This window comes from Carya illinoinensis, chromosome 2, assembly GCF_018687715.1.
Source record: "Carya illinoinensis cultivar Pawnee chromosome 2, C.illinoinensisPawnee_v1, whole genome shotgun sequence".
NCBI classification, from domain to species: domain Eukaryota; kingdom Viridiplantae; phylum Streptophyta; class Magnoliopsida; order Fagales; family Juglandaceae; genus Carya; species Carya illinoinensis.
The window spans coordinates 15,485,473-15,501,181 of NC_056753.1; the positions used below are offsets into that span (position 1 = coordinate 15,485,473).

General features: G+C 37.9%; 1 protein-coding gene across 1 annotated transcript; it reads right to left on the reverse strand.

The window, feature by feature from the left end:
* Positions 1 to 1,871: 1,871 nt before the first annotated feature.
* On the reverse strand, positions 1,872 to 15,672 carry LOC122300167 (uncharacterized CRM domain-containing protein At3g25440, chloroplastic). The gene is made up of 4 exons (XM_043110633.1): positions 15,515 to 15,672; positions 14,194 to 14,527; positions 6,401 to 6,802; positions 1,872 to 2,372 (listed from the first exon to the last, which is right to left on the reverse strand). Exons 1-4 carry the CDS (start codon positions 15,595 to 15,597, stop codon positions 1,905 to 1,907), a joined length of 1,287 nt encoding a protein of 428 aa, XP_042966567.1. The 5' UTR covers positions 15,598 to 15,672; the 3' UTR covers positions 1,872 to 1,904.
* Positions 15,673 to 15,709: the final 37 nt, after the last annotated feature.

Genomic DNA, 15,709 nt, shown 5'->3' on the forward strand with positions numbered 1-15,709 from the left:
TTACAAGTTTCTAAAGAACAAAGCCAATAGTCCTCCAAGAGTCTCACCTCCCTCCCATCCCTCTGGTTACTCGTCTTTATTTTAGGTCGGTTAAGCACTAATAATAAGGTTTGAGGTGACTATTTTAACAGTGGGTTAAGGACTTTTTTGGTGTATCTCTCACGCCATGGTTCTAGTAACCACCTTTGCTCTGGGGTGGTGTTTATGTGTTGGTATTTGTTTGGCCTCCGAAGCTAGGTATCAGCATGAGCTCATGAGTTCTGTTCTCATCTTGAAAAATAGAGGGTTGTTCACGTCTGAGATGGTTGAGATAGGCGGCATGAGCAGATTGACCTAGCCAAATTGTAGCCTGCTACCAGCCATTCCGAAGCATGCTACCAGTCAATCCGAAGTCGCTTGCGAGTGGAGCGAACTCCAACCAAAGCCTACTACGCCGGACTATTTTTGGATGATTTCTAAAACATGCTACTCACGTACGCCGGACTGGGATAAGGCTGGGCAAGAGACGGCAGCATGAGGGCGAGGGTCGGGGTGAAACTTCAGCGAACTTTGTGAGGAGGAGGCCCGTACTCATGCGTTGGTGCAGGGGACTCGGCGGGGGAAGATGCAGAGGAAGAAAAAAGAAAAAATGGGTGGCGGCGGCAGAAGTTTTGGAAACCCCAACGGGTTGGCCCCCACAAGCACACAAGCTGGGCCCATTTGTTTTTACAACCCATAACCAGTTTTTATTTGTTTTTTTTTTTTTTTTCTGAATTTGCAATTGTTGGTTTGATTTAGTTTTTATAAATAAAAAAGAAATAGGTTAGTGTCTCACTCCTCTTTTGGAGGAAGGTAGGTATTAGTCCTACTTCTCATTTGGAGGAAGGCAGGTGTTTGTACTTTTCCTCCTTGAGATGAGAGAGTGTGGTTGTACTCCTCCTTGGGAGGATGAAACATGGGTGTATCTCTCTTCTTTAGAAGAAATGTCGTTTTAACTCTTCTTTAATAGAGCGCTTTCTCTTATGACTGTTGTCAAGAGAGAATGTATAGAAGTTTAGACAATGTCCATCACAAATAAATTTGTTGGCGGGGGAGCCCCTAACAGATGTGTAATTTGACTGATAATCTAGATTTTTCTGTATTGATTAGTCACAAATGTAACTTCGGTTTCAGTAAATGAAATTAAGTCATTTAAAAAAAATATTACTAAGTTCTATTATGTATAATCACTTTTACATACTTTTTACATACTCTACTAATATGATTGACTAAAACAATTATTTTATATTAAAAAATATGAAATAGACAATCATATTAATAAAGTGTAAAAAAATAAATAAAAATGATTGGACATAGAATTTTTAATATATATAGAATAAAGGCACAATAGGAATCCATAACGTTGTTTATTGTCGAGGTACGAGCTGGGACATTCTTCCTACCTTTGGAAAACGTGGAGGGGTTGGGGAAGATGTGGCTTCCTGGGTTTGATGTTAAGAAATTCCCTTAACATCCAATAAACGTGCAAATGCTAATTTGCTAAACAAGTTGTGAAGTTTGATGTGGTGGTGAACGAGGACAGGACCAGATTATATTCTTCACTCGTGCCACTACAATTCAAGTTCACTGGACAGATGCGAAGAAAATGTTTTATGGAGTTTCTTTATTTTGCATATTTTCAATGGAGTTTGCTGCTAATAATATCATTTCTCAAAAACAAATACATAAAGGAGTTTTCAGTAGTTGGGCCGTTGATTATAACAGGAGATGTCGTGTTGATGAGGTGAGGTACAAGAGGCAACCCGAATCCTTATCAAAATTGATATTTTGACGGGTGATGCTGGTTTGCACAGGTATCTTGCACAAAGCCAAGGGTGTCTCGGTTTCCATAATTGATGATAAGAGAGAAGAATATGAAATATAGATTAACTTTTCACGTCTACAGCATGTTGTTTTGCAAAATCTGGATTGCCAGAATCATACTTATTTTCAAACGGAAAACCCAAAATTGGGAGGTAGCTCTCTTCCTTGGCTGGAGATCTTAGTTCTCTTTCTTCATTGTTGGAACCAAATATGCTGTCATCTTCGGAATCTGATTCACTTATGGATAAGTCATCATATTCAGAATTATCTTGAGTTTCTGATACTTCTGCTTCTGATTCTGAAAGATCTGCGCGAAAGCAATCACTAGCTGGATCAAAGCTTTCCCTTCCAAGTTTCCCTGATTCCTGGAAGTCTTTTCTTGGACTGTCCAAGATGGAAATGGGATTCCTATCATTTGGGTCACCATAGAGTGCAATATGCCTATAATAGAGTTCTAATTCCTTCTCAGCAATAGCAATGAAGCGTCGTACTGATTCAAGTGATTGCTCATACTTGGATTTTTCCAGTGCCTGCAAACAGGAGAAAACAGACTTCATTATCATTTACAGGATTCATAAAGAGCACTTCACTAAACAAACAATTAACAAGCAAGAAATTCGAGTAGAGGAGCAATTAACCACAAACAAAAGGGTGAGGTAGAGCCTGCATCTCTTGATTTGTTGTAGCTAATTGTATCTGTCAATACGATGTAGGAAGAATAACAGCCAGGGAGAATGAAAATCAGTATTCAACCCAAGAGTGAAAGTTTTCACCTTCGAGTCATAAGTTCTTGCAGGACATAGGGCACTGGGTCTATTTGGAAAAACATCTGGATGAGTTTTGGACATAGTCTTGTACCAGGAATAAATTGGAGGACAAAGCCTGACTTACTGACCCTGAAAGTGTCCATTGCTAGGAACCCTTTATAGCTTAAATCAATCACCTACCATAGACAAATGAACTTGCACAACAGTGTAGATTACTCATAAGTGGCATTCTCACTTTCTCAGAAGCCTAAAGAATCAGCCTGCCCATTTCGACTTAATTTTGGCAGATTTCGTTCCTTGTAAATCAGATTATTTGATTTTAAAGAGCTCAGCCTGAGTTCCATTGATCTAAGATTTTAAAGAGCTCATATTGCACGTCAGTGCCCATCAAAACTCAACTAAAGAACTGCAGACATTGAAAAAGGGTCATGAGAATGTCTTCTGGCGGGGTGAGTAATACAATCATATAATACTAAAGGTTTAAGTAGCGAAAGGGCCGCAATTCCATAGTGTGGAAGAAGATCTAAGTATGCCCATCTAGCAAGAAAGGGTCAGACAACTTCAAGGTTAAGAATATTTGATGAATAATTAGGAAGTTGGAAGATAAAACACAAACCAAAAGGGTCAGCACCCTCATTCACACCACAGGGCAGATTTTGGCTTGAGGTGACCAAAACTGTACAACTAATTTTATCAACAGAATTGATTCAGGCGTTTTGTCTTCTTTGTTTTCCACTTTTCTTTTCTTTTCTATGTACTTTCTTTTGTTTTGGGGGGTTCTTTTGTTGGGGGGGGGGAGCTGTTACAGAACTGGAAAAACAGAAGATGACTAACTTCTTAAGAGATATTTTGATGGGCGGCACACCATGCCCTTTTACACAAAGGCATAGGTATCAAAGAGAGTTTTAATCATGAATAAGAAGGGGATCTGTGTGAAGTTAACCCCTACATTTATATCTGCAATAATAATAAAATCAGATGCATCTTGTTGAATACCACATCCATTTGAAGAACAGCCTAGTTTGAACAGGTCAACAAATCTAAGCCCCCGCAACCTCTAACAAGCTGATCCTAGAAAGAAGTATTAACTTTGTTAATATGCAAAAGTGTGATGGTTAATGACTTAATGTGAATATACTGTCCAGTTTGGCTGCTGCATACACAATAATGAGCCATCTGAATTGTATGTCATACGAAGGAATGTCTATGAACTTTAGAACTTCTTCCACCCCCAAACGAATAAGAAAATCATCCCTAATGTGAATACAACTTTATCTGGTGACTGGACCTGATCACCCCTAGTGGACTAGACTGGACCGTTAGCTATCTGTCTGAGCCAATTTCAAATGGGGGCCCAATCATACAAAAAAAATCCACCATTCTAGAAGTATACAAAAAAGCTCGTAATGTGTATTTTCAGCCCAGTAGTATAAAAAAAAGTCCACAATGTTTATAATTTTGAATAATACAAATATTTAACTTTATTTGCACATTTTTTACTTAAAAATAGCCTTAAAAAAGCTGTTCAAATTATCAAAATTGATAATTTTATATTAGTTAACTGATATTAGTTAATTAATAATTATATATTTAACATTTTATATTGTCAATAGTCATAGGTTAGACGAAAATTACATAATTCACTTATATAACTACGATATATAATTTATAAATAAAAAAAAAATTCCTAGTCCACAAATTGCCCTAAAGGATGGATCAAGAACCCTTATGGCAACCCCCAAACTAACTTGGACAAAGTCGGCATGAGATAATTGCCAAATTTTGACATGGAAATTAAATCATATGGTTAACATGGCAACTGTGACTGCACAAAAAGTGATGCCAAAACAAAAGGAGATCCTAGTAGGTCTAGGCAACAACTCGCTTAAACTATACTTGAACTAGGAGTCCACCAAGGTTTTTAAGTGTTTATCCTAGAAATTAAGAACACATGGATTTAACTTATTCAGAGATTTTGTTACCTCTCATTTCAGATGAACAATTGAAAGGGTGGAGCTTAATCCATAAAAAAAAGACAAAGAAAAAGGAAAACACCGAGAAAGCAAAGGCAAAGATGAAGAATAATAAATAAGTCAAATTAGCTCCCCCCCCTCCCCCCAAGCCCACCCAGAAATCAAATATGATATCCTCACTTATTTCATTGATGAGTAAAATATAGTAAAAGTCACTGGATGAAGCTTCTATATTGCCCACCTCACATATACAAAAAAGGAAAAATAATACAAGAGAAAAAAAAAAAAAAAAACCTTGATTCTAGAGGCTGTACTATTGTATCAAAAGGACAACAACAAATGGTACTCTCAATCACTCCTATAATGGCTTGTCAAATTCAAAATTTTTAGTTTTGGTATACAAGAGGATTGAAATTATTATTACTCTTTTGCTTTGTGAAGTTACACTCCCTCCATCCCATAACAGATGAAAGGGAAAAATTTACACTTTACCCTCTCAAGCTATGACTCTTTTTACAATATGCCCACAAAACTACAAAAGTTATTACCTCCCAAATTTCCACTCTTTTTTGCAATTTGCTTCATCATCTAAGAACCAACAATTAAGATCAACGACATCACCTAATGGTCATATTTTAATGAGGGTGTAAACTGCAACTTATCAGTAACTAGATGGCCATATTGGAAAATGCACGGTGGTTTAAAAGGGTAAAGTGTAATTTTCCGCCATCAAAACAATGATCTTTGTAAAATGCCCAAAATCAAATGAGAAATGCCCCGGTAATTCTAAACACATGGATACCTAAGGATGCTTACGCAAGTTTTTTATTTTTTTGAAGAAAAGGTGGTCATTTTAAATATTTGTTCTATCGTATATAGGAAAGAATTAAAATTTATAATAGAACTAAAATTTATACAATAAGTCTCAAGGTTTACAACTCATTATGCTTAGAACATAGATGTGTTAGATGAAGAAAAAAGGAAGACTAATTTTTGGATAAAACTAAATATAGTAAAGTATGACTTAGTAACATTTAAAAAAAAAAAAAAAATACTTAACCAACATCATAGTCAAAGTTGCATTGGCAACCACGATATCGATTGATTGGATCAAAGGACGACCAAACTCATTGCTTAGGATGTTTAAAGAATTTAAAGAACCTTTGAAGGGCCTTAACAAATTCATGTAAAACTAATTGCTATAGTATAAGACTCCTACTGGAGATTAATACGTCAATGCTCATATATGGTTTCACAACATGGTAAAAATTACAGGAACGCATAGCTTTAGGAGAGGACTTTTATACATAGAAGACAAGGTTGTTTAAGGGCAAGGAAAACAAACAAAAAGGATGTGGACAGTAAAGATTTGCAATTTGATAAAATATTAGTATATATGGCTTTCTTGAGTGGAGTGTCGGAAAATATTTTTTTTTATTGGCACCGGATGTCCGGAAAACAACTCTAGTCTAATCTAGTCTAATCTTGGAGTGCACAGACCCTCAATAAGGAGTTTCACATCCAAATCATCTTGGGTAATTGAAGGGAAAATTCACGCACTCTGATGACCCCCATAAATTGTTTGCACCCAAGGGTTCAAGCCTTAGACTTGGAGGGACCATACCACCAAGATCAAGACTTCTACAACTTGAGACACCCATAGGGGTTTATGTCAGAAGAAAATTTATACCATTAAACCCAAATTGTTTGTAAGATACTTGTATGACAAGGAAGATCAAATAAAAATAGTCCTGCAGTATATACTCAAAAGAATAAAGAAATAAAACAACTGAAAAGGTTGAAGGTTGGAAAACACACCCTTTTCTTGGATAAAGTATCTATAGGTGACATAACTTGTGGCTGCACGTAGTCCGTTCCTCGATAAAATATTATTGTGTTATCTCCAATAACCTGTATCGGGATCCCACCACTCAATCTAGCAATTTCTTGTGCGTACTCTTGTACTTGCCCAGGTTTACAAGGCTTGCAAATGACCTCAACAGTTTCATGTTTCTTCCAATGCATATGCATATTAAGAATTACTCCACCAAATACTCCTCTTCTGCCAACCGGTACATAATTAGACCTCTTTTGGGCCATTTTTTTAATATAAAACCGCTCCTCACCAGTCAGGTCATGGGGTTTTACTTCAGGACCCTGAAGTTTAGGAACTTCATACCGCTTCAGTCTTTCAATCAGTAAAGCCTCCTTAATTTTGGCCTGAAGTGAAAAGAATCACCCAAATGTAACACTATCAATGGAAAGAACAAGGCTTTAACGACATAAAGACAATGAACAATGAACCATCAGAAGTTGAAGATAGGCTCCTTTTTCATTCCTAGTTATTTCTTGGGATTTTTTTTTGTTTTATCAGTTTTTCTTGGAACTAAACAACCGTAGTACTCTTTTCAATTTCTTGCATTCACAATGAATGGAGAGAATAGATGGTAGTATTATCAATTGCTATGTAGGTACAATTAGTGACTTGAGTTTCCTTGCCTTTTCCATTAAAAAAGAGATGGTATTATTATCATTAGCCATACAACATTGAATATGTAAAATAACCTTCCTTTAGGGGAACAGTGAAGCCAACAACTTGTGGGTGCTGGGATCATCAGGCGCATTGACTGGTTCATGAATGTATGGCTCACATAGTTTTTTTTTTTTTATAGGTAATCAAGAAGTTTTTTTCACAAGAGTATAGCTCACATTGTTTTATTCAGATACTTTACTTAAGTTTTGACTAACAATGTATGCTGCAGAAACTTGCTTATTTTACACTTACAACTTCGATTGATCGCTTCCTCAAGGTATTTGGAGTACGCATCTTCCTTAACGCCATTGTCAAAATAAAGAAATTCACCCTAGGAGGAGCCTTATCTCTCCAACAATCTCCACAGAAAAGGAGTCCTGTCATGAGCACACGACATTATAAAATAACCTTACTTCAATCACCCCCCCTCTCTTGCTGGGGCCCAAACAATTTTATCTTCACCTTTAGTCTCACCCTATTTGAATGAAACCATCAGAGAGTGATATGAAGAGATACTAAATAATGCTGGCAAGGCACGTTTTAAGGATTGATCACCACTCTGTATAACATGCCAAAAATGAATACTGGACGCACCATCCACCACAAGCCAAGTACAAAGGGAGAAATTCCTCCCCTTCTGATGTTCAATACCAAAAGACCCATTTACCTCCTAAGAACAGCATCCTCCCGCCTTATTTTCATATTTTGTGTGCTCCAGCACCCTTTAAAGGCTCTCTTTCATAAGCATAGCAGCATAACCATTCTCTCAAAAGCACTCTACTGAAAATAATTAGGTTCCTTACCCCTAACCCTCCTTTTGCTCATGGGAAACCCTAAACTTCATTAAATGGAACTAGGTTTCTCTCCCAAATCCCCCATAAAAAGTCTCGTTAATAGCATCTCAAGTCAGTTGGTTACCCCCACAGGTTGAGGAAAAAAGACATATAATAGCTGGGTAGGTTAGATAGCATGCTCTTAAACAGTGTGCTTCTACAACTCTTAGACAAGTACAACCACTTCCAACTAGTTAAATGACAATCCATCTTCTTGATAATACCATCCAAAATAGATTTGGCTTTAAAGTATCTCCCAAAGGAGAACTAAGCTAAGCCATTGGCAAGGTAAAAATCCTGCATCCATGGATATCCACCAAACTCACTACGTCTTCAACTTGACCAACCGGAAGCAATTTCAACTTAGCCAAATTACCTTCAGGCTGGACATTGCTTGAAAACATAAGATTAAGAAGCACAAGTAGCAGAGTTGATCATGCTTTGCTTCGCAAAATACAAAGCTGTCATTTGTGAATAGCAAATGAGAGATATTGAGCTCTCTACCATTCATTTTTTTTATCGGTAAACAAATTTATATTTATTTATTTTTTTGATAAGTAGTAAACAAATTTATATTGATAAAAGGAGTAGGCTAGAGCCCAAGTATATCGGACATATATAAGAGCTATGTCTAAGCGTGCTTGTTTAGTGATACAAGGAATTCATGGAAGGTCATGCCATGAAAATCAATTACAATCAACCAATGTAGTAAAGTAGTGAAAAATAAATTTCTAATCTTGACCACTCTTGATCTTCAAAACTTCTTGCTCAGATTTGATCATGGCTGACCTCACAAAAGAATAAGGTGTCATCAGCAAATAATATATGAGATATGTTGAGCGAGCAAGTAGTTGCCTCCCCCACTAAGAATCCAAATATGCACCCCTCCACGACACTTGAAATCATCTTACTAAAGGCTTCCATCACAAAAACAAAAAGTAGTGGAGATAGAGGACTCGTTTAATTACACAGATGAGATGAGATGAGATAAGATGAAATAAAAGTTGAAAGTTGAATGAAATATTATTAGAATATAATTTTTTAATATTACTTTTATCATGGGATTTGAAAAAGTTGAATTATTTATTATATTTTGTGTGGGAGTTTGGGAAGTTGTAATGATTATATGAGATAGTCTCATCTCATCTACCAAACCAAACTATGCCAGAAGGTCACCTTGTCTCAATCCTCACGAGCTTTTAAAGAAGCCTTTTAGCTTGCCATTCACCAATATAGAGAAGCATGCTATAGAGATACAATGATGGATCCAAGTGCACCATTTCTTACAAAAAAAATATCTCTCAAGCATGTAAGAAACTCCAGTTGACATGATCATAAGCTTTTTCCATATCCAGCTTGCACAAAAGCCCTGACTCTCCCAACTTGAGTCTACTATCCAAACATTGGTTGGCGATAAGCACCAAGTCAAGGATTTTCCTACCTTTGACAAAGGCATTATGAGGCTTTGATATTAACTTCTCCATCACCTTGCTCAACCTATTTGCCAATACCTTGGAGAGAATTTTGTACAACCCACCCACCAAGCTAATGGGACAATAATCTTTTACCTCTACACGCTAGGCTTTTTTGGTATGAGCGTTATAAAAGTTGCATTTAGGCTTTTTTCAAACCCTCCATTTTCATGAAATTTATGGACGACCACCATGATGTCTTCTTTAAGCACTTCCCAACATGTTTGAAAAAAAAAAAAAACATAGAAAAGTCATTTGGACCTGCAGCTGTCACACGTCATGCATTTTAATACTTGCCTAACTCTAACTTGTCAAATGGCCTTTCAATTTGCTCCATTTCCTATTAATCAAGGACGTCAAAAGCAAGCCCCATCTAATCTCGATCTCTAAGAAATTGTTCTGTGAGCACATTCTCATAGTAATTGACAATGTGACATGTTATCTCGGTTTAGTTGGAGGAAGCCACCCCATCAATCCTCAACACCTTTATAGCATTGTTTCTCCCATGCGAGCTAGCCACCCGATGGAAGAACTTGGTGCATCTATCCCCTTCCTGCAACCATAATGCTCGCAATTTTTGTCTCCAAGATATTTCTTCTAATAAAGAAACCCTTTCAATATCCGCAGTCACTTGGGTTTTACGAACCCTCTCTACTTCAAATAGTTCCCTTTCCTCTTCCACTCCCTCCAATCCCATGAGTTCCTCCAAGAGAGTATTTTTGTGGCCTTCCATGCCACCAAATACTTGTTCATTCTACACGTTCAAATCTTTCTTCAAGGACTTCAATTTGCATGCTACGATATAGCTTGGGTTTCCATGAAATTGATAAGAAGCCCACCCTTGTCAGACTTTGTCGAGAAATTCTGCTGGCTTCAACCACATGTTCTCAAACTTGGAATACCTCGGGCCTCTATGAAGACCTCCACAATCAAGGAGGATAGGAAAGTGATCAAAACACAACCTAGGGAGCCTCTTTTGAATAAGGTCAGGATAGTGTGCTTCCCACTCTAGTGATATAAAAAATCTATCGATCCTTGAACAAGAGGGGTGCTCTCGGTTGATTGACCAAGTGAAGAAGAAAGAGGAATATCTAGTAAATCTTGCTCAAAGATGAAGTTTCATAGGCTGCATAGCCCAGCCAGGTCATCCCATATTAAATTTCGTTTGCGATCTAGGTTAGGACCATAAACTCCTGTGAAATCCCACTAATATCCATCCAAGACATTCTTAAACGAGCAAGCCACCATAAAGTCCCCCAAACAATCCTCTATCTTTTCCACCTCTTTTGTCCCACATCACTAAGATACCTCCCGAAGCTTCATTGGAAGGTAAGTAATGCCACCCCACATGGTTACAACACCACAAACACCTAATAATGCAAAGGAGGATAAATGCCAATTTTGTTTCTTGCAAACATACAATGTCTACTTTCCATTTACGAAGCTGATTTCCAACTTTCAGGCATTTTTCCTTCTCATTCAGCCCCCGTATGTTCCATGAAACAATTTATGGTTGCATAAAACAACATCCATTGCCCTTCCCTTCTATCTTCCATGATTGGAGCTCCTCTCTCTTGCTCCATCATTTACTGTCCAGTCAAGCCTCTTTAATTCTTTAGCTCTCTTCTTACTTATCAAAAAAATAATAATCTCTAGCTCTCTTCTTAGATGAAGTGAGCTCCCCAAGTGAGCTAGAATGGGTTTGTCCAACCTCTGTAGCTGCAAGGAGAGCTATGAATTGGTCCTTGAAGCCATCGCACAAGATCACCACACAAGTTTGAATCTCCTTTGCCTTGTGTATAACCCAATCTGAGACCTGGATGTTGCTGCCGTGGCTTGGATGTAATAAACACAGTGGAATTGGTTCATCCCAATGAACCGCTTCATTGACCACAGGTTTGTTTGTATCACACGCAACTTGTCTAAGACAGGATCCAGCACTTGCCAAAGCTCTCCCTTAGCCCCAACCGAGTTGTACACAACCAATGTATTATCTATAAATTCCATATCCCTCGTCATACGACTTTCACAAACCCCTGCCTCTATTTGAGCATTTCCCAAGCACAAAAGGCCTTCTATTTCCATAGACAGTGCAATTTGGGTTGATACATACATGTTCTAGTTGATTTGGACAATTCGAGCAATGATTTCTGCATTAGAAACCAGTCTGGAGTCCATTCGCCCTCTCATCGGCCGGGATGTCGACCACAGACTCGACTTCCTTTGTCGATTGGTTTTGTGGTGTTGCCATCCAATGTATTGTCGACAGTATTTTTGCAACTCTAGAGGATGACCCAATTTTGAAAGTGGAGAGGCCCCCATTTTTTTACCCACCATTGCGTAGTTAGGAGCCCTGTTAGGTCATGGGCTTTCTACTTGCCTTTCTCAACCCACGTTTTTCTTGGTTCCCTACTTGCTCCTTAGCCCACTGTGAATCCATGGACATGCACATATCGGCTCTCTAAGGCGAAGCCCACTACCGCCAAAGCCAGATGTTCTAATAAATTCCTTCTTTCCATCTGATTGAAAGCAATCTTCTAGAGATTGCACAAACCAGATCATTGTTGAACTACGTAGTACAAACTCTTTAGTCACCTTCCTTCCTCTCTCTATGATACGTATTGAATGACTTCCTGCATATGAAAGCTCAAATATCTTTGTCTCAATGAGGACTACCTTCAAGCAACCGATCCTTAAAACTAACACCTCCTAATATCAACCAAGAAGTGCTAAACATGTTGAAGATCACCAGACATCAGCATTAATCACGAATAGCATGGGAGGTGGAAGAAGATGTATGGAGAGATGATTTTCCAAAAGTCCCCGCGTGTTCGTTAGATTTTTCTCTACCATTCATGTTGCCCAAGTGCAACATAAAAGAGATCATCCTACTTGAAGCCTCCATAATAATAACAAAGAGCAAAGAGGAAGTAACCCAAGTAAGTACCATTGACCAAAACTGAAAAACAGATTGTGGAGATGCATCAAGTGACTCAAACACACCACTGCTCCCCAAAACTACATCTTCTCAATAAATAGATCAAGAATCCAGAATTCATCATGTGATCAAGCTTTTTCAATGTCCAATTTACAAGTACCCTTGGCTCTTCCGATCTTAATTTACCATAGAGACATTTGTTGGCAATGAGGATCGAGTTAAGAATTTATCTTCCTTCAACGAAAGCATTTTGGGAACTACAAATGATCTTTGAGAGCACGAACATCAGTCTATCTGCAAGAAATTTGGGCAAAATATTGTAAACACCACACTCTAGACCATTAGGTCATAAGCCATTAGCATCAAATTGCCCCTAGCTTCTTTAAAAGAAGGTCATGAATGCAAGATTAAGGAGAGGTTTGGATAGTGAGTTGAGATGAAAGTTGAATAAAATATTGTTAGAATATTATTTTTTAATATTATTGTTGTTTTGAAATTTGAAAAAGTTCAATTGTTTATTATAATTTGTATGGGAATTTGGAAAAATTGTAATGAATAGATGAGATGAATAGAGATGAGTTCGGGGGATTTTTGAATCCAAACCGGGCCTAAGGCTCTTCTCAAAGTTGACTTTTGAGTGAAACTCATCACACCTTCATAACATCTCCCTTGCTACATCCTAGCAAACCTTTTTTTTTAATCGGTAAACAAGATTTTATTGATCAAGAGAATAGGCAAGAGCCCAAATATTCGGGCCTAGCAAACTTAGAAAGAAGCCAACGACTAAACATCTTGGCCTCGTGCCTTATCACCATTCTAGTGCTCTCACTCTTTCCCAAACTCTGTTCTCCTCAAAAGGTCTTTCAAATCCCAAGGTCTCTTCTTTCTCAAGGGTTGCGAAGGGAAAATCATCTAACTTAGACCTCCAAGTAAATTGTTTAGTGTATAAGTTATGACTAATCACGATAGAGTTGAAAGAGACTACTACACCATCAACCAAATAGAAATCAGTGGAGATAATCCTTCTATTCGAATAGGCCACTCAATGAAACAAGTTACATTTATCATCCTCTTGAAGCCACAAAACCCTTGATATTTGTCTCCAACATATCTCCTCCATAAGGATTGTCCTTTCCAGCTTACTGATAAAAATTGCCTTCCCTAACCTCTCTCCATCACACAAAGGTCTATCTTCCTCATCCCATCCAAACCTTGTAACTCTTCAAACAAAAGACTCTTGTTTTGTCCAACATCATCACCTCCTCATCCCACCCTTGTAAATAAGATTTCAAAGCTTTGAATTTATGCACTAAAATAAAACTTGGAGAACTAGGAAACCGTAGAAATCCCACCACTGCCTTACTTTTTCCAAAAAGCCCTTTGATTATAACCACATATTCTGAAACTTGAAATCTCTTTTACCACCTTGAATATCCCCACAATCCAAAAGCATAGGAAAATGATCTGAGCAAAGTCCAGCAAGTCACTTTTGAGACACCCCAAGAAAGTGTCTCACCATAAAAGTTCTTCGATTTTATTTCTTCCATGGTAGAGCATGAAGTAAACAACATTATCACTTGCTCCCCAAAGCCATGATAGAGATATAAGCTAAAAGCACAAACTCGTATGAAAAAAAAGTCAGGAAAATAAATGATCATTCCTGCCAAAAGAATCATACTTATCTCTTTCTATAAGTTGAAATTCAACCTTATTGAAATTACAATGTTATACAAGCAGACATTCAGGCCCCACTATCAACAAACAGCATATGCAAATAAACCAAAAGTAATCAAAGAAGGTTTTTGCACCAAAGACTGTCATAATCATGATATCACCTTTTCAAGCTTGTACTTAATTCTCTCCTCAGCATTCTCAAACTTCCGCTTCTTCTTCCCCTTGATGCCAAGACAACGTGGGTCCCTCTTATTAGCCATTTTTCTCTTATGCTTCTCTTTCTTCCTCTTCATCTTTAGCCTCTTCTTCGTCATCCATTTGTGCTTCTTTGGAGGATCCACCTTATGTGTTTCGAACTTAGGCCTTCCTTCTGATATAATGAGGCTCACCGAACCATGGCTTAAGTTTCTGCAAGCCCACAAAGGGCTTGGCTGATTGAGTGAAAGAAAGCACTTAGTTATATTAAAAATTGATTCCTGGGCTTGGAAATTTGACCTGGAATATATACAAATGAGCAGAAAAGGGTCAGAATATAATATAGGAAGGAAAGAGGATTTTCTGTAAGTCTTCCATTCCCTTTTAGTTCCCTTATTACATTTAGTTTTTTTTTTTTTTAATGTCCGGTAGCCACCCCATGGCCGAGCCCTTAGGGCTCACTCATAGAACCTAAACCTCGAAGGAGACTAGCACAGCAACCCACCACCATGACCTCCCAGTTAAATCACAGTTTGATCCCAGGAAAATAAACCTGTGACATGGGACATGCTTCGCCCTTATCACTTGGGCTACCCACGGGTGGGTTACATTTAGTGTTTGGAAAATGCTTGAGATCCCCGCTTGGACCTCCTGCTCCAATTTTTTTTTTCTTTTTTAGAAAGTGTTGTTTAATAATGTTGTGATTTTTTTCTTTTTCTTTTTTAAATATTTAAAAGTGCTAAAAAAATTAATGTAAAAAAATTTTTAAAAAAAACACACACACACACTAGCGGGATGGGCAGCGGGATCCCTAGCATTGTCCTTAGTGTTTTGATATGTCCTCACCAACTTACTGATAAAAAAAATGTTACACAAACAAAATTGTAGATAATCCATTAATGTGTTTGATTAGATGAGTGGGGTTAAGGGATTGGATGGAGATCAAATTGATTCTTCGGTCTGAAAAATCGACCCAACAGTGATTCAGTAAGAAAAGTGAGAAAATAGTGAAAAACATAATGTCCGTAAGGAAGGAACGGGACTGAAGTCTTGTCTTCCATTATCTCCAACATTTCCCTTCTGCTTTTTCTTGCTTCAATATATGCCCACCATTTCTCAATCTTAAAGGTCAAATTTCCCAAAATCTCCGAATAAATCTTCCAAAACAGAAAGCCTATCAAAGGGTTCAATGGGGTACAGGGATCAAGAATTGGAGACTTCATTCCTAGAGGTTAGGTTAGAAAGTAGCCAAAACGACACAAGCAAAGGAGACAAATGAAAGAGTACCTGAAAGAAAGCGAGTTAGAAGGAGTTGAGAGTACGAGGAGCGAAGAAGCTCTACGTAGACTACGAAACAACGCCTTTGCCATACCACAGGCAGAGAGGGGGAGAGCATTTTACAAGTTAGAAAAAAGGGTTCAACCCGTCGGGGAGCGGGCGGGTGGGTTATTACGTCCGAGAGAAATAATCCTACGAGTGTAG

What these genes read in the sequence shown, in the direction of transcription:
- LOC122300167 (XM_043110633.1), bottom strand. Translation starts at nt 15,597, where the DNA reads ATGGCAAAGGCGTTGTTTCGTAGTCTACGTAGAGCTTCTTCGCTCCTC. An exon ending in TTAAGTACAAGCTTGAAAAG is followed by an intron (nt 6,803 to 14,193) that starts GTGATATCATGA and finishes TTTTCACTTCAG; the next exon opens with GCCAAAATTAAGGAGGCTTT. An exon ending in ATACTTTATCCAAGAAAAGG is followed by an intron (nt 2,373 to 6,400) that starts GTGTGTTTTCCA and finishes TCCTGTTTGCAG; the next exon opens with GCACTGGAAAAATCCAAGTA.